The 18932-nt window shown below is 42.8% G+C and overlaps 1 protein-coding gene across 2 annotated transcripts in view; it reads right to left on the bottom strand.

The window, feature by feature from the left end:
- Positions 1-1806: 1806 nt before the first annotated feature.
- The window catches only part of TDP2 (tyrosyl-DNA phosphodiesterase 2), a 33038-nt gene continuing 15912 nt past the window's right edge, over positions 1807-18932 (bottom strand). For both annotated transcript variants that reach the window (XM_033934856.1, XM_033934855.1), the window contains exons 5-7: positions 14602-14720; positions 11971-12141; positions 1807-2144 (exon numbers count right to left, since the gene is read on the bottom strand). In XM_033934856.1, the coding sequence (XP_033790747.1) occupies positions 1863-2144; positions 11971-12141; positions 14602-14720 (572 nt within the window). In that variant the 3' untranslated portion in view covers positions 1807-1862. The remainder of the gene's footprint in view (positions 2145-11970; positions 12142-14601; positions 14721-18932) is intronic.

Below are 18932 nucleotides of genomic sequence, written 5' to 3'. Positions count from 1 at the left end.
ATACCCTACTGTAAAGTTTAGGCACCTACCCTGTGCCTTAATTTAGATTAAATCCAATTAGCACTGAAGCAATTCAGTGTTAATTGGCTCATTTATTCAATTAAGTTCCAGATGCAACTCAAATCATATATAGAATTCAGGGGTAATTGTCCACATTAACATGCAGAGGCATTGCTTATGTTCTTATGTACTAAGAAAATCGAGTCTTTCCTCCGCCCCTTGTTTACCAGCTGGTAAAATCGTATTTTAATCTGGAAGATACTAACAAAACTGTTATGAAGGTCTCCAAGTTGTTCATAATGTATTAGACCTCTAACTCTGGCCCTGTGACTAAGGGCTCCTTTTACAAACTAGCGTTTTTAGCGCACGTACCAGATTAGCACGCACTAGCCGAAAAACTACCGCCTGCTCAAGGGGAGGCGGTAGCGGCTAGCGTGCGCGTTAAGGCCCTAACGCACCTTCATAAAAGGAGCCCTAAGTGGCAGATATGCCCTGGCTCAGGTTTTTACTCCCCAAGTCTGAGGATGCTATTTATAGCCTTGGCCTTTAGTCCCAGTTTTGAGGACCATCAACAGATTGCATTTTCATATTAGCCCTAATGAATACATGCAAGAGAGATCTGCATGCTTACTACCTCTGTCTACTGTATGAAAGTCTAAATCATATTCACAGTATCTGCCCTGACCTAAAAGACAGAGAGAAACCTCAAAACCTTGACTGAAGCTTTTAAACAAAAAGGATACAACTCCAAAATAATTTCCAAGAATATTGCCTCCTCCCTTGAAATACCCAGAGAAAACCTATTGCAGTATAAAGGTAATAAGACCACATAGAAATAGTGACATATATTTCAGAGCAGGAAAAACTGAGGAAAATCATAAAAGATCTACAGCCACCACTTCACGGGGACAAATTACTGAAAAAAATATGCCCAGCTCTATGCTGGCCTTCCAACAGCCACCCTGTCTGAAACAGAAACTAGTGAAAAACACACTTCCTACACACAAGGAAGAGAATGGCAAACATCCCTGCAATAAAACTAGCTGTAAACTATGCCAACGAATTTCACAAGACCCTACTACAGTCAGCCATAAGGAAAAAACATTCAGTATAAGGGGATCCTTCACATGCTCATCCCCCAAATGTAGTTTATATCATTCTATGCAAAAGGTGTAGAGAAGGATGCAACTTTGGAGAAACAAGCCAGAGCCTAATGACTAGGATTAATTTACACCTATATTAAAAATTGCAATGCCAACTAGAGAATGACAAGAGAACAAATTTGTCCCCGTCTTCTCCCCGCGAACTCTATCCCTGCCCCATCCCTGCAAGCTCTGTCCTCATCTGCAAAAGTTTGAAACACTTTAAGAGAATTATTTTTGGGATTTTTTATTTCTACATATCATTAAGAGCTGAAAGAATACAACTACAAGGCAAGGTATATTCATCCTGTCACAAATGTTTGCAGGGGTGGGAAGGCAAGAGAAGAAGAGAACAATTAACTAGTTAGGCACATCGCTATTTAACAGCATAATATTTATATAAAAGATCCTTTATCCCTTATGTTAAAGCATAAAAAAGGAAAAATGTCTTAAAGTTCATTATGCCCTATAGAACTTTTGGATTTCTCCCCATTGCCACGGTTTTCTGGTATCAACTTGGTGGGTAGGAAATGCAGCACTATTCAATTGGGTTTAAAATCTAATTAAAAAAAGGAAGTCTAATAAAAAACCACTTATTTAAAAGCTGTGACCTGCCAAAACTAGCAGGCTTTTTCTCAAGAATTCCTGTTATCACTTCCAAAAAAAAATTCAGTTCCAGTTTATAAATTCACTCACAAAATAAAACCACGTTCTGTCCTTCTACAATACGACATCAAAGCTGCACAGCAAACCCCAGTGATCACTAGTAAATCTACCACAGTCTAGCTTTTCTAGCCCAAGGAGGTCCAGAGCACGTGGGATCATCTGGCTCCCACTTGCAGCAGCACGGTACAATATACGATCAAATCGTAGCCTGCAGGTGTACGGTGCTCCCAGATTGCTGTTCATCTTGGTGTCCCATGTGTAACGGCAGTGCTCAGGTTTGCCCAGAAATTCCCAAATGTCCAAAATATTTGCAGGAAGGCCTCCTATTTTAGTCACCTGCAGAGAGAAAACATTAGAGCTAGATAATCCAGGTTACAGTGCATCAAAAGATTAGAATCACATCTTGTTGGAATATTCATTTCTATCTCTATCTCTACCTCTGTCTTTATATTTTTATCTTTACTTTTCATAAATTGTTTCTTCAGGTACTTTAGTTAGATTGTGAGCCTTTGGGACAGTTAGGGAATTTCCAAGTACCTATCTTATTTATTTTTATTTATTGTATCATTTAATACATCATTTTTGTAAACCGCTTAGAAACCTCACGGTTATTAGCGGTATATAAGAATTAAATTAAATTAAATAAATTAAATTAAAAGCTTCATAAGTAAGCTCTGTAAGAAGAAGGTTAAGGTAACAAAGTAACATAGGTAACATAAGTAAAAACCTAATCGTCAATTCTGTTACGTCCCTTAGTAATGGTAGCAGGAGAGCCTACCCTTAACATCGAGGTCCCAGAAGCAGCATTAGCTGCCACAGCCACTCGGTAAAACCGGGTAAAGGTATGGAAAGGGGATCAAGTAGCCATCCTGCAAATGTCATCTAGATGAATCGCGCGAGACTTCACCCACGACGCAGCAACACTTCTAGTCGAGTGTGCCTTACGAGAAAATGGCTGCTGTTTGCTGCAGGCGATGTAAGTTGTGAAAATGACCATTTGAATCCATTGAGCAATTGAGGACTTGGACGCCAGCCCACCACAGCGAGGCGCAGCAGTCAAGACAAAAGAGGTGATCAGACAACTGGAAACCATTAGTCTTCTCCATTTCTGATCATGGCTCTGCACGGGGCAGGAGTAAATGGAGATAGCCCCTGCCCCACTTCACCGCTAGACCAACAGGGTTCAAAGGTATGTTGTAGAGGGGTCTGGGAAGTGGGGTGGTTAACAGTTGGCCGGGACAGAACGTGGGAAGGATCACTCTTGTCCCAGCTCACTGCTGAACCACCAGGGCTTAAGGGAAACTTTGGGCAGGAAGGAGGGAAGGAAGGAGAACTGGGTGCAAGGCAGGGCAATTGAATATAAATTCCCCCCCCCCAGTTCATATTTGAGCGAACCTTTTTCCCCTCTTTTCGGGGTGGAGGGAAAAGGTTAGCTCGGTTTATAACTGAGTATATATAGTAAGAAAAACTAAATAAGACAAAACCTAAAGAAAAAAAAAAGGACAGGCAGGCACAAAAATAAATCAAAGTTCGATACACTAGAGCAGGGGTGTCAAACTCAATCACATTAAGGGGCCGAAATCTAAAACACAGGCTAAGTCGCGGGCCAGACCCCGCCCAATCTCCGCCCCCATAATAGTACTAATTGTAACATCATTTTTTCCATTCATTTTTCATATATACACACACAATATAATCTTATTAACAACACAAAATGATTAACCACAAAATTAAACTACACAGGCGCAGGCTTGCCATAATCTTTTCTGTACTTCATTAGAATCTGTCTTCCATCACTACTACACACATGCTTTCTCAGCTCTTTAATCAGGATTAGGCTACGAGTTGTGAAATCCTAGTAGCCATTGATGTTCCATGTATTCAAATCTGGGGGAAAGGGGCTTCCACAGGTACCTGTGCTCTTATGTCTTCTGTGTCAATGCAGCCTTGGGAGATGAAGTCCAAAGATGATCAGGCCAGCCAGAAGCTCTCGTTCCCATTCAGGCTCTGACAGATTGTTGTCCTGTGCTGGAAAGTACTTCCATAGCTTTCAAGCAATATATCTTCTGGCCGGCTCCCTCCTCCTCATTTCCACAGTGTGCTCAAAGCCACGGGCGGCGGCTCCTAAGCCTGAACTGGAAGCCTTCTCTCTGACGTCACAACGTTAAAGGGAATGCTTCTGGATGAGGTGTGGGATGCGCAAGGAGCCACTGCCTGCAGCTTTGAGCACACTGCGGAAATGAGGAATAGGAAGCTGGCCAGAAGATAAAACATCCAGGTGCGGGCCACCTAAAACAGCCAGGTGGGCCGGATTTGGCCCACAGGCCTTGTGTTTGACACCTATGCACTAGAGAGACAAACAGCCATTTAGCTCCATGGAATACAAAGAACTGTAGGTCCTGCGGGAAGGCACAAGTGCAGGCATGGTATAAGTGGTCTTAAAGTTTTTAAATTGATTACACTTTTTGAATGTCTGTGCCAGGGTTCCGTGGATGACCTCGCCCACATTTGAGATTATAATGCTTGCTTGTTCTTGGATAAAGTAGCTTTCTTGACTGGCAAGGATAACTTTTTTTTTAAATCAATAAATGTTTATTGAAAGTTTTGTTGAAAATATACAAACCAGAATACAAGTATCAGGGACAACAAATGGGATAGCAAGCATACAAAAGCATACCAAATCACACAATGCTCCCCCATCAGCACAAACATCAGAAATTGCTCCCAACAATACAAACAAGCCCCCAATATTTAGCAATAACCAGAACTCCACAGTGTCCCCCACCCCACCCCTCCAACTCCACCACCCTCAATGAGGGACTCCCTGTTGTTTCTTCAGGAAAGTCCCCCCAAGCACAATCCCCCCCCCCCAGAAAGAAGCTCAACTTAAAGATTCGAGTTTTTCTAATATTCATGTCCAAGTCCGGGTGTAAGTATAATAGTACCCATGACGTTTTACAATAGACAGCTCCATGTGATAAATAAACTGAAGCTTTAAAGTCCAATCCAGATAATTAGGTGCCAGTCCCTGTTTCCAATGAGCAGCAATCAAGCATTTAGCTGCCGCCAATCCCCAGCGCCGAAGCTTAGTTTGCCAGGAGTATAGACTAACATTATAAAGACCTAACAAACATCCCTGTGGAGAAAAAGGCAGTAAAATCTGTAACAAGTGTGATAAACATCCCACTACTTTCCTCCAAAAGGGCTTCAGAACTGGACAGGCCCACCATATATGCAAAAAGGTCCCCATAGTCAACCCACATCTCCAACACAATGCCGAAACACTAGGAAACATGCGATGGAGACGTTCAGGCGTATAATACCATCGGAGAACTACTTTATAGGCATTTTCCTTAATAAGTGCACAAGAAGAGGCCTTCCCCACTTCCATATGTATTCTAGCCCACTCCTCAACAGAAAAAGTACAGTGCAAGTCCACCTCCCAAGCCCGCTGGTATAGAGCCGGAAAAGAAAAGGAGCCCCGAATATATTGGTAAAGAACAGAGATGGGTTTAGGCAGGTTCCGAAGAGTGATCCACATGTGAGCAAAAGGATCGAGAGATTGAGTGGGCCCCCTATCCCACTCCTGAGAGTGAAGAAAATGACGTATTTGAGAATAGGCCAGAAAATCTCCCCTGGGCAAGGCAGTGCTAATCCTGAAGGTTTCAAAGGACACCAGGACCTCTTTTTGAAGCACATCGCGAAAGGTAAATAACCCCAATTGTTCCCACCGCACAAAAACAGAACTCTCCCCACCTGCCGGGAACATGGGTTCTGCACGTACTGCCCCAAGAATCGAAGGGGCCACCCCAGCCCCCCAACGCCGTCTAGTAACACACCACACTTTCCAAAAGATGTTCCAAAAACGGGTTCCCTGGAACCGCCATTTTCCTGATGCCAATGGAAGAGGACCAAAGCCAATGTTTCAAACAGGGGCGTCCCACAAAATGTTGTTCCATGCGCACCGCCAATTTAAAGTCAGCAATCTCCCAATCCAATAAGAGCCGCAGTTGAGCGGCTCGATAGTACCACAACAGATTAGGCACCGCACGCCCCCCTCTATCCCTGGCCGCCCACAAAGCAGCTCTAGAATACGAGGAGATCTCCCCTGCCAAATAAAATGAAAAAACAACGCATGTAACTGTTTCAACACCAAATACGGGACTGCAATCGGTAACGTTTGAAAGAGAAAGAGCAAACGGGGTAGGACATTCATTTTTAACACCGCAATGCGACCCCACCAAGACAGCCCAAACCCGTTCCAACGTTGAATATCATTCCGGATTTGTTGAATGATCTTTGCATAGTTAGCTGTATACAATTGGGATAAATCTGCAGGTAAACGAATCCCCAGATAGCGAATAACCCCAGGAGCCCATCGAAAAGGAAACCGGGCTGCCAAGCGACGTTGATCCTCCGCCCCCAAGTTAACACTTAACAATTCAGATTTATCCATATTCACCGTAAACCCCGAAATCCGCCCATACTCCAAAAAAAGATCAACTAAAATTGGCAACGAGTCCTCCGGGTCCCGAACATACAGTAACACATCATCGGCAAATAGTGCTAAGCGGTGTTCCATATCCCCCACCGTCACACCCAATAAGTCACCATGTTCCCGAATACAAATGGCCAGAGGTTCCATAGAGAGAGCAAACAACAGAGGAGACAAAGGGCAACCCTGTCGAGTGCCTCTCGCTATGGAAAAAAATTCACTATAAACCCCATTAATACACACAGTGGCCCTTGGAGCCGCATAAAAGGCCTGCACCCAAGTCACAAAGAAAGCTCCCAACCCCATCCGCGACATCACCTGCCATAAAAATTCCCAGTCAACTTGATCGAAAGCCTTCTCTGCATCAATCGCCAAAAAGGCAATTTTAGCAGATGTCCTCTGTGCAGCCCACATAAGATGTAACGTACGTCTAATATTATCACAAACCTGTCGTTTTTGAACAAAACCAGATTGATCCAAATGCACCAAGGAAGGCAGTTCCCGCCCCAGGCGAAGAGCTAAAACTTTGGCTAAAATTTTTGCATCAGTATTTAGTAGCGAAATCGGCCGATATGACCCACACCCCATCGTATCTCTGCTCGGTTTAAGCAGGACCGAAATCCCAGCCTCCCCCATAGTGGAGGGTAATGAGGAACCATCCCGCACTCCGTTTGCAACCCGAACCAATAACGGAGCAAGAACCGCACGAAAAAGTTTATAAAATTGATTAGTATACCCATCCAGGCCGGGCGATTTCCCCAACTTCAAATTCGCAATGACTCCCAAGACTTCTCCTAATTCAATAGGCTCATTAATCAATTCCCTATCCGCGTCTGAAAGTCGAGGAAGCCGCAACTGCGAGAGATATCCCTCAATAGCAGTGGGATCTCTCCCCTGTGAAGTCCGATACAATTCAGAATAAAATTTAAGGAAAACCGATCTAATAGCCGAATCAGTACAATGCGCCGTCCCCCCCGCATCCCATATCGTCGTAATTGCCGCTCTCGCCTGCTTCAGCTTAATTAACCGAGCCAAGCGAGATCCAGGTGTGTTGTTATACTCATAGACCGTTTGTCGCAAGCGTGTCCTCAAAAACTCATATTCCTCCATCTGTAGTAATGAAAGCTCCGCCCGTACCTTAACAAGTTGCTCATATACTAAGGGGTCCTGGTGTCTCTGATGCAGCCTCCCCATGAAGCGTTAACGAGCGCTGAGCCCGTAGTCGCTTAAGACGAGCACCCCATTTAATAAAAATACCCCGTACTACCACCTTGAGGGCATCCCACAAGGTCGCATCATTAACCGTGTTGTTATCATTAATCTGAAGGTACTGATCCACTGTCACACTCACCTCCCGAACCACAGCCGGATCTTTCAATAAAGACTCATTAAGTCTCCAAAAACGGCGTCCTTCCCCAGCCCAATAACCCACACAAGTTACCCACACAGGCGCATGATCAGAGACTTGAATAGCTCCAATTTCCGCCCGGCGAATCCCTCCCCAGGAATTACGATGGACCCACAGCCCATCTATACGTGCATACGAGCTATGTGCATGTGAATAGTGAGTATAGGTACGTTGTGTGGGGTGCAACAACCTCCAGCAGTCCACCAAGCCCAGAGAAGAAAACAAAGACAGTAAAGTCCGTCTAGCAGCCTTTGACGGAGACCGAGTCCCACCCACAGAATGATCCAAAGCAACATCAGGGGTAACATTAAAATCCCCACCAAGATACACAGACCCCCTCACAAAACCAACCAGATCTTCTTTAATAGACCCAAAATAGCTGGCTTGACCGGTATTGGGGCCATACAAATTGATAAGAGTGATGGTACGGCCCTGCAAAGTAGCCACAAGAGCCAAACATCTCCCTGCACCATCACGATAAACTTGATCAACCACAAGCCCCAATCCCTTTCGTACCAATATGGCCAAGCCCCCCACCTTCTTCCCTGGTGTCAACCCCTGGTGGGTCCAGATCTGATCATACAAGGGGGAACGTAAAACTGCCACATCTCGAGGCCTCAAGTGTGTTTCCTGAAGTAAACAAACATCCCATTGCATCCGGACCAGTTCCCTATATACAATACTACGCTTACCCGGACTATTAAGTCCATTAACATTCCACGAACCTACAGTGAAAAGCTTTTCATCCACCCTCCCCTTCCCACCCTCCACCCTAACCCCACCAGACCCCACCCTTCTCCCCCCTCCCCTACGCTGCATCGAACCCGTACCATTAGGATTCACCAGCGTGCAGAAAGTGCAATCCTCTCCCAAAGGCATTTATCACTACTTTCAAAATCAATGAAACTACCAAAGTGTACATCCACAAACATACGCAGCATGCCACACAGCCCACCCCACTCAATATCCAAACATTCCTCACACACACCAAACCCCATGCTGTCAATCAAAAGTACCTCACCACACCCCAAATCCAAACAATCAAGTAATAGTGCAACCCAATAACACAAACTGTTTTAGAATTCTATGCATAAAGAAAGGCACAAGGTTATGGGAGCGCAGGATCCAACTAAGGTCCCCAGCTCAACCAAGCTCTCTCATAAAGGCTCAACCAAAGCCAAGTAATAAAATCCGGCTCCACATAGGTGCTTCAGTGTCCAAACTCAGTCAATGTGGGGGTTTCATCGGTGTCTTGCCAGAGCGCAACGCCGTATTCCAAGGCGTGTTCTGTGTTGAAGTGGAAGCCACAGCCGGGGGTCGTTCTTCCTCCCGCAAGGTCCCACAGCCCAGGGCTCGCATCTCTGCCCAGGCTTCCGACACTGTGCTCACCCTCCGAGATGTTCCGTTAATGGTCAGCCACATACCGAAGGGGAAGAGCCAACGATATTTATGGCCCCCAGAGCGCAACGCTTGTGTAACATCTTTAAACGCTCTGCGCTTCTGCAAGGTAGACCACGCCAGATCCTGAAAAACTCCCACCGCCAAATCCTTCCACCGAAGTGTAGCTTGGCGACGGCCAGCCAGCAATATCTGTTCCTTCAATGTAAACTCCCCGAAGCAAGCAATGATATCACGAGTGCCCTGGGCTCTTACAGCTCCCAGACTGCGGTGGGCACGCACCAGAACTACGTTATCAGGCAGGTCAGCGCCATCAGCTCTCAGGAGGTATGCACAAAAGTCTCGTACTACCGCTTTGCAATCCCTATAATCCTCAGTTTCAGGGATGCCTGAGACCGGTTCTCCAGGTCTTCAACTTGAGTTTGTAGGTCCCGGAGTTCTGAAGATATGCGGGCTGTAGTCTCTGAGGTAGAGGTCACAGTTGTATTAAGGGTGGCCACGTGGTCCTCCGACGCCGAAACTCGGGCTCCCAGCTCACGGACCTCCGACCTTAACTCCGCTATCGCCGCTCGGACATCGCCCCTCACCCCAATAATATCAGCTTTCAGCTCTTTAAACCAATCCGTTATGGACTTCTGGGGCGCATCGCCAACCTCCCCCCGCTGATCAGGGATACCTTCATCTTCCGACTCTGAAGGAGTCACCGGTCCGGCCGCCATCTTTTTTTTCTCCTTCATGCTGCCCGCCGCCTCCGGACCCGATTTCTCTGGCGGTTCGCCGAAAAATTTAAATTTGTCTAGGCGCTTTCGGGTCGCCATAAGAAGGGGGGCCCGAACAGCCCGAAACAGTGGCAAATAGGTGCACTTTGGAAGCGCCACGCGCTATGCTAAACAAAAGCCTGACGGAGCTTCTGCTTCACGCTGCCATTCAGTGAGATGACGTCACTTCCTCCCCTGGCAAGGATAACTTAATGTACTCATTTGATGGTACTTCAAATTCAAGGCACACAAAAAGTTCATAGCAAGGTTCTTCTTCTGTTTTCACTTTAATGGCCAAAGCCTGCCCCATCTGCCTTATAAAGTCAGTTAAAGATATACTTTCTGATGGAGATGTGCATCAATGAAGAGGAGGGGAAAGATTAGAAGGAATACCAAAGGATTCTTCTGCTGAGTATTCTGTCAACTCCTCATCTGAATGGTTGGAGATATCAGAGTCAGACTACTCAAAGTACTCGCTACTAGGCAAATTAGGGAATGAATCAAGAGGAATGTCAATGTTCTATGGCAGGAGATGACTCCTCCACGGATGACAATGCATGTGTTGAATGGGTCAGTGCCAACACCGATGCTTGATGTCAAGCAGAGGTAGGTGATCTCGTCCTCAACGCTTTGATGTATCCTCAGGCTGGGATGAGGCAGGTGTGGCAGCCTTTAATGCCTGTGAAGATTGCATCTGCAATAGCCCAAAAGCTTTTGTTTGAACATAGCCCAGATCTCCTCCCAGAGAGACGGTGCCAGTACCAAATGAGACATTGCCATGGAAGCAGTCTGCTATACTAGTTGGTGGGACGTGGGAGACCTTGATGTCAAGACACACCTACAAGGAGACATCATCTGAATGGAAGGAAAGCAGTTATCAGTGCCTAAAAGGGGAAGAATGTTTGTGCTTTTTAGCTTTCTTAAGAACATAAGAATAGCCTTACTGGGTTAGACCAATGGTCCATCAAGCCCGGTAGCCCATTTCCACGGTGGCCAATCCAGGTCACTAGCACCTGGCCAAGGAGTAGCAACATTCCATGCTACCAATCCAGGACAAGCAGTAGCTTCCCCCATGTGTTTCTCAATAACAAGACAATGAACTTTTCCTCCAGGAAATTGTCCAAACCTTTCTTAAAATCAGCTATGCTATTCTTATGTGCCACATCCTTCGATGCTCTAGGCAGCGATGAGATTCCTGCCTCTGCAAGGAACCTGATGCCAGATGCTCTGGATGTAGCGTTGATATTGGGGTCAGAAGAGGCAGAGTTTCAGGTTCTGAGTCCATCCGTCCCCCTGCTATGTTTGATGTAGATGCCAACGTGATACCGAAAATTTTTGAAACTGAACTTTTCAGGCTTTAAATAACCTCTTTTGCATACAGAGACAGAGGGTACACTAATGTTCTGATGTTCAGGACCCAGATACTGGATACACCAATTATATGGGTCAGAGCCTGAAATGGTCTAATTACATCCAGAACATTTCTTAAAGCCACTTGGTACCGTCTTTGACATGGAAGGGAAAACACCCGATGCTAAATCAAAGGGCTCAGTGGCTCAGGGAGCTCAAATGCAAAGTATCCTGAAAATGAGTGATGCTCCCTGGAGGAAAAGGGCTCAAGGTGGCCCGAAGCACAAAAATTGAAAAGTTGACAAAAATCTAATCTAACACACAATTTATTAATCATACTATAGCAAAAAGGTTCAAGGCAATTTTCATCCAAAGAAGTCAGGTAAAATACTGGTATGCGATAAAAATAAAGTATAATGAAAAAAAGTTAGAAAAAGAAGGATGGGAGGCACAACAATTTTTAAAAGTCTGATGCGCTGAGGAGAAAACTGGGGATGAAGATTCTCAGCTCCATGAAAAACAGAGAACAGATGGTTCTGTGAGCTGACAATGGGCGGGAAAGCACCTGCACACGCATATGTGCACTGCCTAAAGATTTAAAGTGACAATGAATGCACTTGGGTAGTGTCTGTACTGTGTTTCGTGGATGATTTCACCCATTTGTGAGAATATTATACCTGCTTGTCCTCTGAGAAAGCTGGAATACAATTTAAGTAAATCAAGAAGCTCCCAGTATCTTATGCTGCCATTCACCTCTTTATCTCTCAGGTTTGTGTCCCCAGCAAAAATCACAGTGGTAGATTCTGGTACAGCCTGCATTTTCTCCAATACCAACTTCAGTTGATTTAAACGTTCTTTGGAATGTTCTTTGGTACTCTCTAGATGGGATGTCATAAGACAAACGTTGTTACCAGATATGTTCACCTAGAAGATAAAATATTCCTTATGTACCAGAAAACATGACAAAAAAATAACAGCTGTGCAGGAAGCTAAAAAAAACTTTTAAATACAATACTATCACTTTTTTAACTGACTTCTAAAGCTACTTAATCTCTACATAAATTTACTACATGTGCATTGGTCATTGAGTGCATCACACTTCATGAACATTATTTGTGTTGCATTTTTGGAAAATTTAATAATTGATTTTATTGGCATATTGACACACATTCCTCAACTATTACATTATCTTCTAAACGTGACATGATGTTAGCCTGGGTCTTTGAGCATGAGCTAAAATTGAACATGCTAGTGCTATGATTTCCTAATGCCAGACATCTTCCCCTATATTGCCCATGCGCACCATTAAGGGAACACCTCTTCCCTTCCAAAATCCTGTCCAAGATTCTGGGAGTCACCCTAATGATCAGCTTACCTGTCACATGATGTATCCTCAAGTGTTTTCACATAGGCAGATTTGGTCAGTAAGTCTGTCACTTGGAGAGTGATATGGTAATCATTACTGCAAGAATTACCATGGTTACTGAAAGGCCTGTAGGCATTTACTTGGTATTACTGTGGTAGCGGTAGACCATTCTGTGATAGTGCCTCGGGATCAAGAACCACTGCCATGGTTTAACTGCAGTAGTGGGGACATCAGCCGGCCAGGCCTCCCCGAGCCCTACCTTTAGATCTGGTGGTCCAGTAGCCTCTTTGGGGGCAACGGAAAGAACCCAACTTTTTCCTGCCCTTTTCACTGTTTAGCCGCTCTGAAAGATTTTCAAGATGGCTGCTGAGACTTTATACAGCAGACTCGTGAGGTTACCACATGAAGTCTCGACAGAAATCCTGAAAATCTTTTGGAGTGGAAGCAGCTACAACAGTTGCAGAGGCAGGAAAGAGTTGGGTTCTTTCCTGCTCTGGAAGAGGCCACTAGACCACCAGGTCTAAAGATAGGGTGTGAGGAGGACTGGGCAGTGTCCCCATTACCGCAGTGGCAGTGGTTCTTGATCTTGAGGCATTAACACAGAATGGTCTACCGCAGCCAAAACTATAATAAAATAAGAATTAGTATTCCATGTTTTGCATATGAATAATTAGAACTAAAATTATTGTCTGGACTAAAATATCACTAGTATTGAGCTGATGTTTGGTTTTTGCAAGTAATACAGAACCCAGCATGCCTCATAAGTTGTACTTTTATTGATGTTCTTTACATCAAAAGTTAGGAAAACACACATACTATAGACTTTAAAAAATGTTTAGTTGCAATGCCTTAGACCCATAAAATTGCATAAAATCATCTTTCTGCTTTAAGTGGGAAGATGCAGGGAAGAAAATTAAGACTGCAGGGATGGGAATAAAAAATGTGCTTTACTGCAGACGGTGAGGGAACAGGGATGAAAATGTGGGGACAGTGAGAATGTATTCTGCTGAGGTTAGGCCGGTACCAAGGGAGAAAAGCATGGGATATGGATGTATGTGCAGAATGTTGATGCTTCAATGCAGTGTCCATTTGATGTAGAGCATCAATTTGATGGAGCACAGCACCCTGATGCAACCCTATGATTGGTATCATATGGCCTTGGAGTGCTATGCTCAGGCTGTGCTAGTACCGAGGAAGTCGATGTATTAATATGCAAACTAATCTTTTTCAGATATGGAGAAGTAATAGAACTAGCGATCATGAGTTGAAGTTACAGAATGGGATACTTAGAAGCAACATCAGGAAATACTTTTTCACCCTCATCCTTCTCAGGCATGATTTTTCTGGGGCCTTTTATAGTTTTAAGAAAATTGATAAGTCTTGGTTGCAGATAAGCCTATGGCATCAACTAAGGTTATCTAGGCTCTATTATGTACCATTTTTAAATCTGTAATTGTGTTATAAATCAGTTTATGATAGCTTATGTCAACACTGATTTTATTTTTGCTGTTATGATAATTTTCTATATTAATAAAATTAATTAATAACAAAATTAAAATGTTTTATACTTTTCTTCTCTGCTATACTTAGGCATTTACATTTAGGGTGTAACAAATTAATTTTTTTTTTTTAATGTATGTGGTTGAAGAAACCCTGGAGGGTCAGGGGCAGTATAATGTGCAGAAATAGATTCAACCCATCAGAGCAAACAGATGATAACTGTTAGAAAAGAGCCTTATCTGGTCAAATCTCACATGGAAAGTCCCAAAACAGAGTGAACCAAGCCTATAATCACTGCTCTTATCAGTACACACGGTATTGGCTTTCATCCTGTGAAGATCAAAACCTTTTTTTTTTTTTTTACAAGCTGGGGATCAGATATTAGATAAGGTGAAATCATAGCATAATGCCCTTATTAAGAGAGTTCTATTATAATACCAAGTCAATCAGTGGACAATAGCATAGATAATGGAAAAAAATTCAACACAGCTACTTGGTAAGGAGACTGCTATACCCACCTGCACAATAAGGAGGTTTCTCATCATGGCTGTTGTTTCGAAGGGAATAATTTCTTGACTTAACAACTTCACCCTTGATGTTTTCAACATTATCCCAGTGAAATAGCCATCTTCACCACCTAACAAGAAAGGAAAAATTCTCTCAAACAAGGTTCTTCACAAACCTTAAGCCAAGTTACAGTCAGTTGTATCCTCAGTTCCACTTTAATCCTCCTGGGCCCAACATGCATAACTGAATATATATTTACTTTCTGACTGTACATATTTGAGGGTAGTTACAACAGTCCACAATGGTGCAAACCTTGTGGGGATGCCTACCAGTTATCAAAACAAAAAAGTCTGTATATGTTTTTGCTTCCATTATTGCCTCTGGAAATTGTGTGCAATTAAGTACATTTCCTTTTTCTGGAACACATTTTCCCATTTAAAAAAATTCTTGTTTTTTCCAAACAAAATTTTCTGATCTTTGTCCTCATTTTGCCCCCAGCACCATCTCTTCCCTCTGTGGGTAGAAATAAGTGCATAGTTAAACAATACACCTTTTTTAAAAAAAATATCTGCATGGGTTGGACATTTATCAAGACCCCAACATCATCAGGGAAATTAAATTTTGCATTCAGAAAGGACTTTGATTAATGCCCTCTAATATTTTGGCCAAGATGGGGATAATCTATAGCTGAGAAATACCGCGTTTCCCCCAAAATAAGACCAACCCCGAAAATAAGCCCTCAAAAGTTCTGTACACATTGTCATTCCAAGATAATACCGCAATGACAAATTCAAGAGGAAGCGACATATGATATGGTTTGTTTAAATATAGAACTGTTAAGCAAGAAATTCCTACCACTTCCCAGATAACCTATAAAAAATGTAGAAATGTCATGCGAGGCAACAGACTATAGCAGCATCGAACCACACAGAGGGGAGAAGAGTCCCAGAGGAAATGTTGCAAGTAACAAATAAATCAGTCCTGCACTAACAAATTGTGTGGTATTTGCACATTCCCTTCGGAAGTTTTTTGCCGATGACGTGGGTGGAAGAGGTTTGAGCATTTATGCTCTATCTAAAACAAAAACCTGAGGCTTTTTCTTCCGTTGAGATAGTGCTCTCTATTTAAATAGTGGAGTATTCATATTGATTATTTATTACCCGCTTTCACCAGATTAAATATAGTAATACAAGTTATAAAATTCCAGGTTTTTTGCTTTCTAAATTTATTGGCCATTAAACGATTGGCCTTATTCATTAAATTCAAAATGTTCCTGACGTGCTTTTTATAAATCCTCTCCAATACTAAGAAGCTCTAATTCCTTGAGCTCATTACGCAGCTTCGGCAAGCTGAGACCGATTGGCCTCAGACCTCTGCTGTCCCCCGCAGCTGAAGCTCTAAATCTTGCAAGTGTCTATACAAAGTCTGTTCCTTACAAGTCTTAGTTTTATATAGGTGGGCCTGAAGAGCTATAATTTTCCCTCTAAGAACTGCTTTTAGTCCTTCCCATAAAAGGCCAGAGTCTATACCATTAAGATCATTAAACTCCAAGTATTCACCCATAGCCTTCACTACTGTCTCCACATCGGGCTCCAAGAGTAACATATCAGGGAAGCGCCATAGAGGCCGAACCTGCTGTGAAACCAGACCCTGAATTATCGCTATTACTGGAGCATGATCAGATAAGAGTGCTGAGCTGTATCGAGCATTATTACACTTGCTGAGCTGATCTGGTCTCCAAACCAAAGTTCAATCAAGAGTGGGAGGTATGGAGTGGGGAATGATAAGTGCATTCCCGATCGTGGGGGTAGAGTCGCCTTCAAATAACAACAAGGCCCCACTGATGTACCAGGGATAGTAAGTGTTCTCCCTCACTTTGTACATAGTAGACATTATCAGTGGTATTATCCAAAATTGGGTCTTGGATAATATTAAAATCACCCCTACTTAAAAGCATTCCCTCTGCATGACAGCAAAGCAAGTTGCTTAATAAATCAAAGAATGCTACTTGTTCTGTATTAGGAACATAAACATTCACCATTGTTTAGGATTGTAATCCCATTAGTATAATTAACAAAAGAAATCGGCCTTCTGGGTCATGTACGATATGTTTGACAGTCCCATGCAAGGAGTTGGCCAGCAAGATTCCCACCCCTCGTTTTCTTCCCCAGCATATTAGATGCAAGATATATCTGAGAAATTCTAGTGATGTAATAGATATAAGATGTGTTTCCTGAATAAAGATCACGTTTGCTCGTAGGTGACGTACTTCTTTAAACAATAAGCGTCTCTTAGTTGGCATGTTAAGACCCCTAACATTAAGAATCATAAGTTTCAGGTCTTCTGCCATCCCAGAGATGATATAATCAAATCATAAGCCAATAGTTGGAAGGAGTGTCTGAAGGTTTGAAGAAAAGGCAGCCAGATTAACCCCCCAAGAAACATCCTAAAAAATCATCTTATTCTGTTCACCCTAAAATCCCTTTCTCCCTCCCTCCCTTGAACAGAACACATTGGGAAGCACCGCAAAGATATGTGCATACCCTGAAGCGGAGGAGTTCTGCGCATCCTCGTGTCCCCAAGGGCTCATGACTTAACCATCCAAGAACATTTCAAATAGTCTGCAAACAGAACTTTCATCCTAAAGTCTATAAGAACATGCCCATACTCATCCAGAACATAAACATTCACACCAAAACTAGTGCAAAAAGACTTCAAAGTTCCAAATTGCTGGCCATCTTCCTCTGTTATAATCCTCCAGAAAAGCCAAATAGCTGTGGAATCAGATTGTACCCACTTCGTGGAGCAAGCTCTCGGAAGATTGTCTGGTGAGCCAACTTTTGCCTCTAATTACACCCTGCTATCAGTCGAATCCCCTGCAGGGCATGAATCTCGCGGCCCTAAATTGGACCGCTGGTCAGCCACACCCAAGTGGATCTCTGGAAAAATGTGGAGTTTCCTCAAGGGTCCAGACTGTTTTAAACGAACCATCCAAATAGAAAAGCAGGGCAAAGGGATGATGCCAGCGATAACGGATATTTTTCTCTCATAAATGCTGAAGCACATGTCTTAAGTCTGCTCTCCTCCGCAAAGTAACCAAGGCCAGATCTTGATAGAGCTTGATTTCATAAGTTTCCCAGGTAATGGTGGAGCGTACACAGGCCCTGGTCCAAAATCTCCTCTTTAATTTTAAAATCCTTGAAACACGAGATGATATCCCGCAGTCTATTAGCTTCAAGTTTATTATGATATTTGATTAAACGCTTTTCAGATTACAAAGCGTTTTACAAAGGCAATAAAATCACAAATACATTAAAATTAAAAATGACTACTTTAAAAAAGTAAAAAACAAACTGGGGTGACATGCCACATGAAACAGTAGGAAAGAAAGAAAAAATACAATTTTAAAATAAAATAACCAAAATGGGGTAGTACATTAGGAAGGTGAAGGAGAAAAAATTTATAACAGAAGAAAAGTTAAAAGGGAAGGGGATCTTAATTTGATGAAGGGTGATGAAAGTAGGAAATAACCAGCAGAAAAAAAAAAAAACTTTTAGTTAAAGGCTTCTTTAAAAAGAAGACACTTTAAGCTATTCTTAAATTTTTGCAAGTCTGGTTCAAGTCTTAAATAAAGAGGGAGTGAGTTCCAAATTGTTGGAGCAGTAACCGAGAAAATCAAGTCACGGCGAGTACCAATGATTTTTAAAGAGGGAACATATAGGGTGGATTGTGAGGATGATCTGAGAACTCTAGGCGAATTGTACGGAATCAGATGTCTATCTATAAATGCTGGAGTATTATTTTTTAATGTCTTAAAGACTAAAAGAGCTATTTTAAATGTTATCCTATATGAAATGGGAAGCCAATGGGCATGTTGGAGTAGAGGCGTGACGTGGTCGAATTTTTTAGAACCTGAAATTACCTTTATTGCGGTGTTTTGTATAATTTGGAGGCGCCTAATATCCTTGAGATAAGCCCCCTTTAATAAGGAGTTACAATAGTCTAATTTTGAGATCACTAGGGAGTGAATTAGAGTATTGAGAGATGGAGAATCAAGAAGGGGGACCAGCGAACGAATCATTCTTAGTCTATAGAAGCAATTTTTAACCAAAGAGCTAATGTGTGGTCGAAAGGTGAGATTATTGTCTATTATGACACCCAAGATTTTTGTATTAGTAGTGTGATTAAGAGGTTTGTTATCGATTATGATTGGATTAATGAGTTGAACGCCTTCTTTCCCTGAGAAAAGCACAGTTGTGGATTTATTGATACTTAAAGAAAGTTGATTAATATTCAACCACTTATGGATTTTAGCCAGTTTATGGTTGATTTCGGATATGTC

The sequence above is a fragment of the Geotrypetes seraphini genome, chromosome 2, assembly GCF_902459505.1.
Source record: "Geotrypetes seraphini chromosome 2, aGeoSer1.1, whole genome shotgun sequence".
NCBI lineage: Eukaryota > Metazoa > Chordata > Amphibia > Gymnophiona > Dermophiidae > Geotrypetes > Geotrypetes seraphini.
Note: the sequence above shows the minus strand (reverse complement) of the source record. Positions and strands in the feature narration are given on the sequence as shown.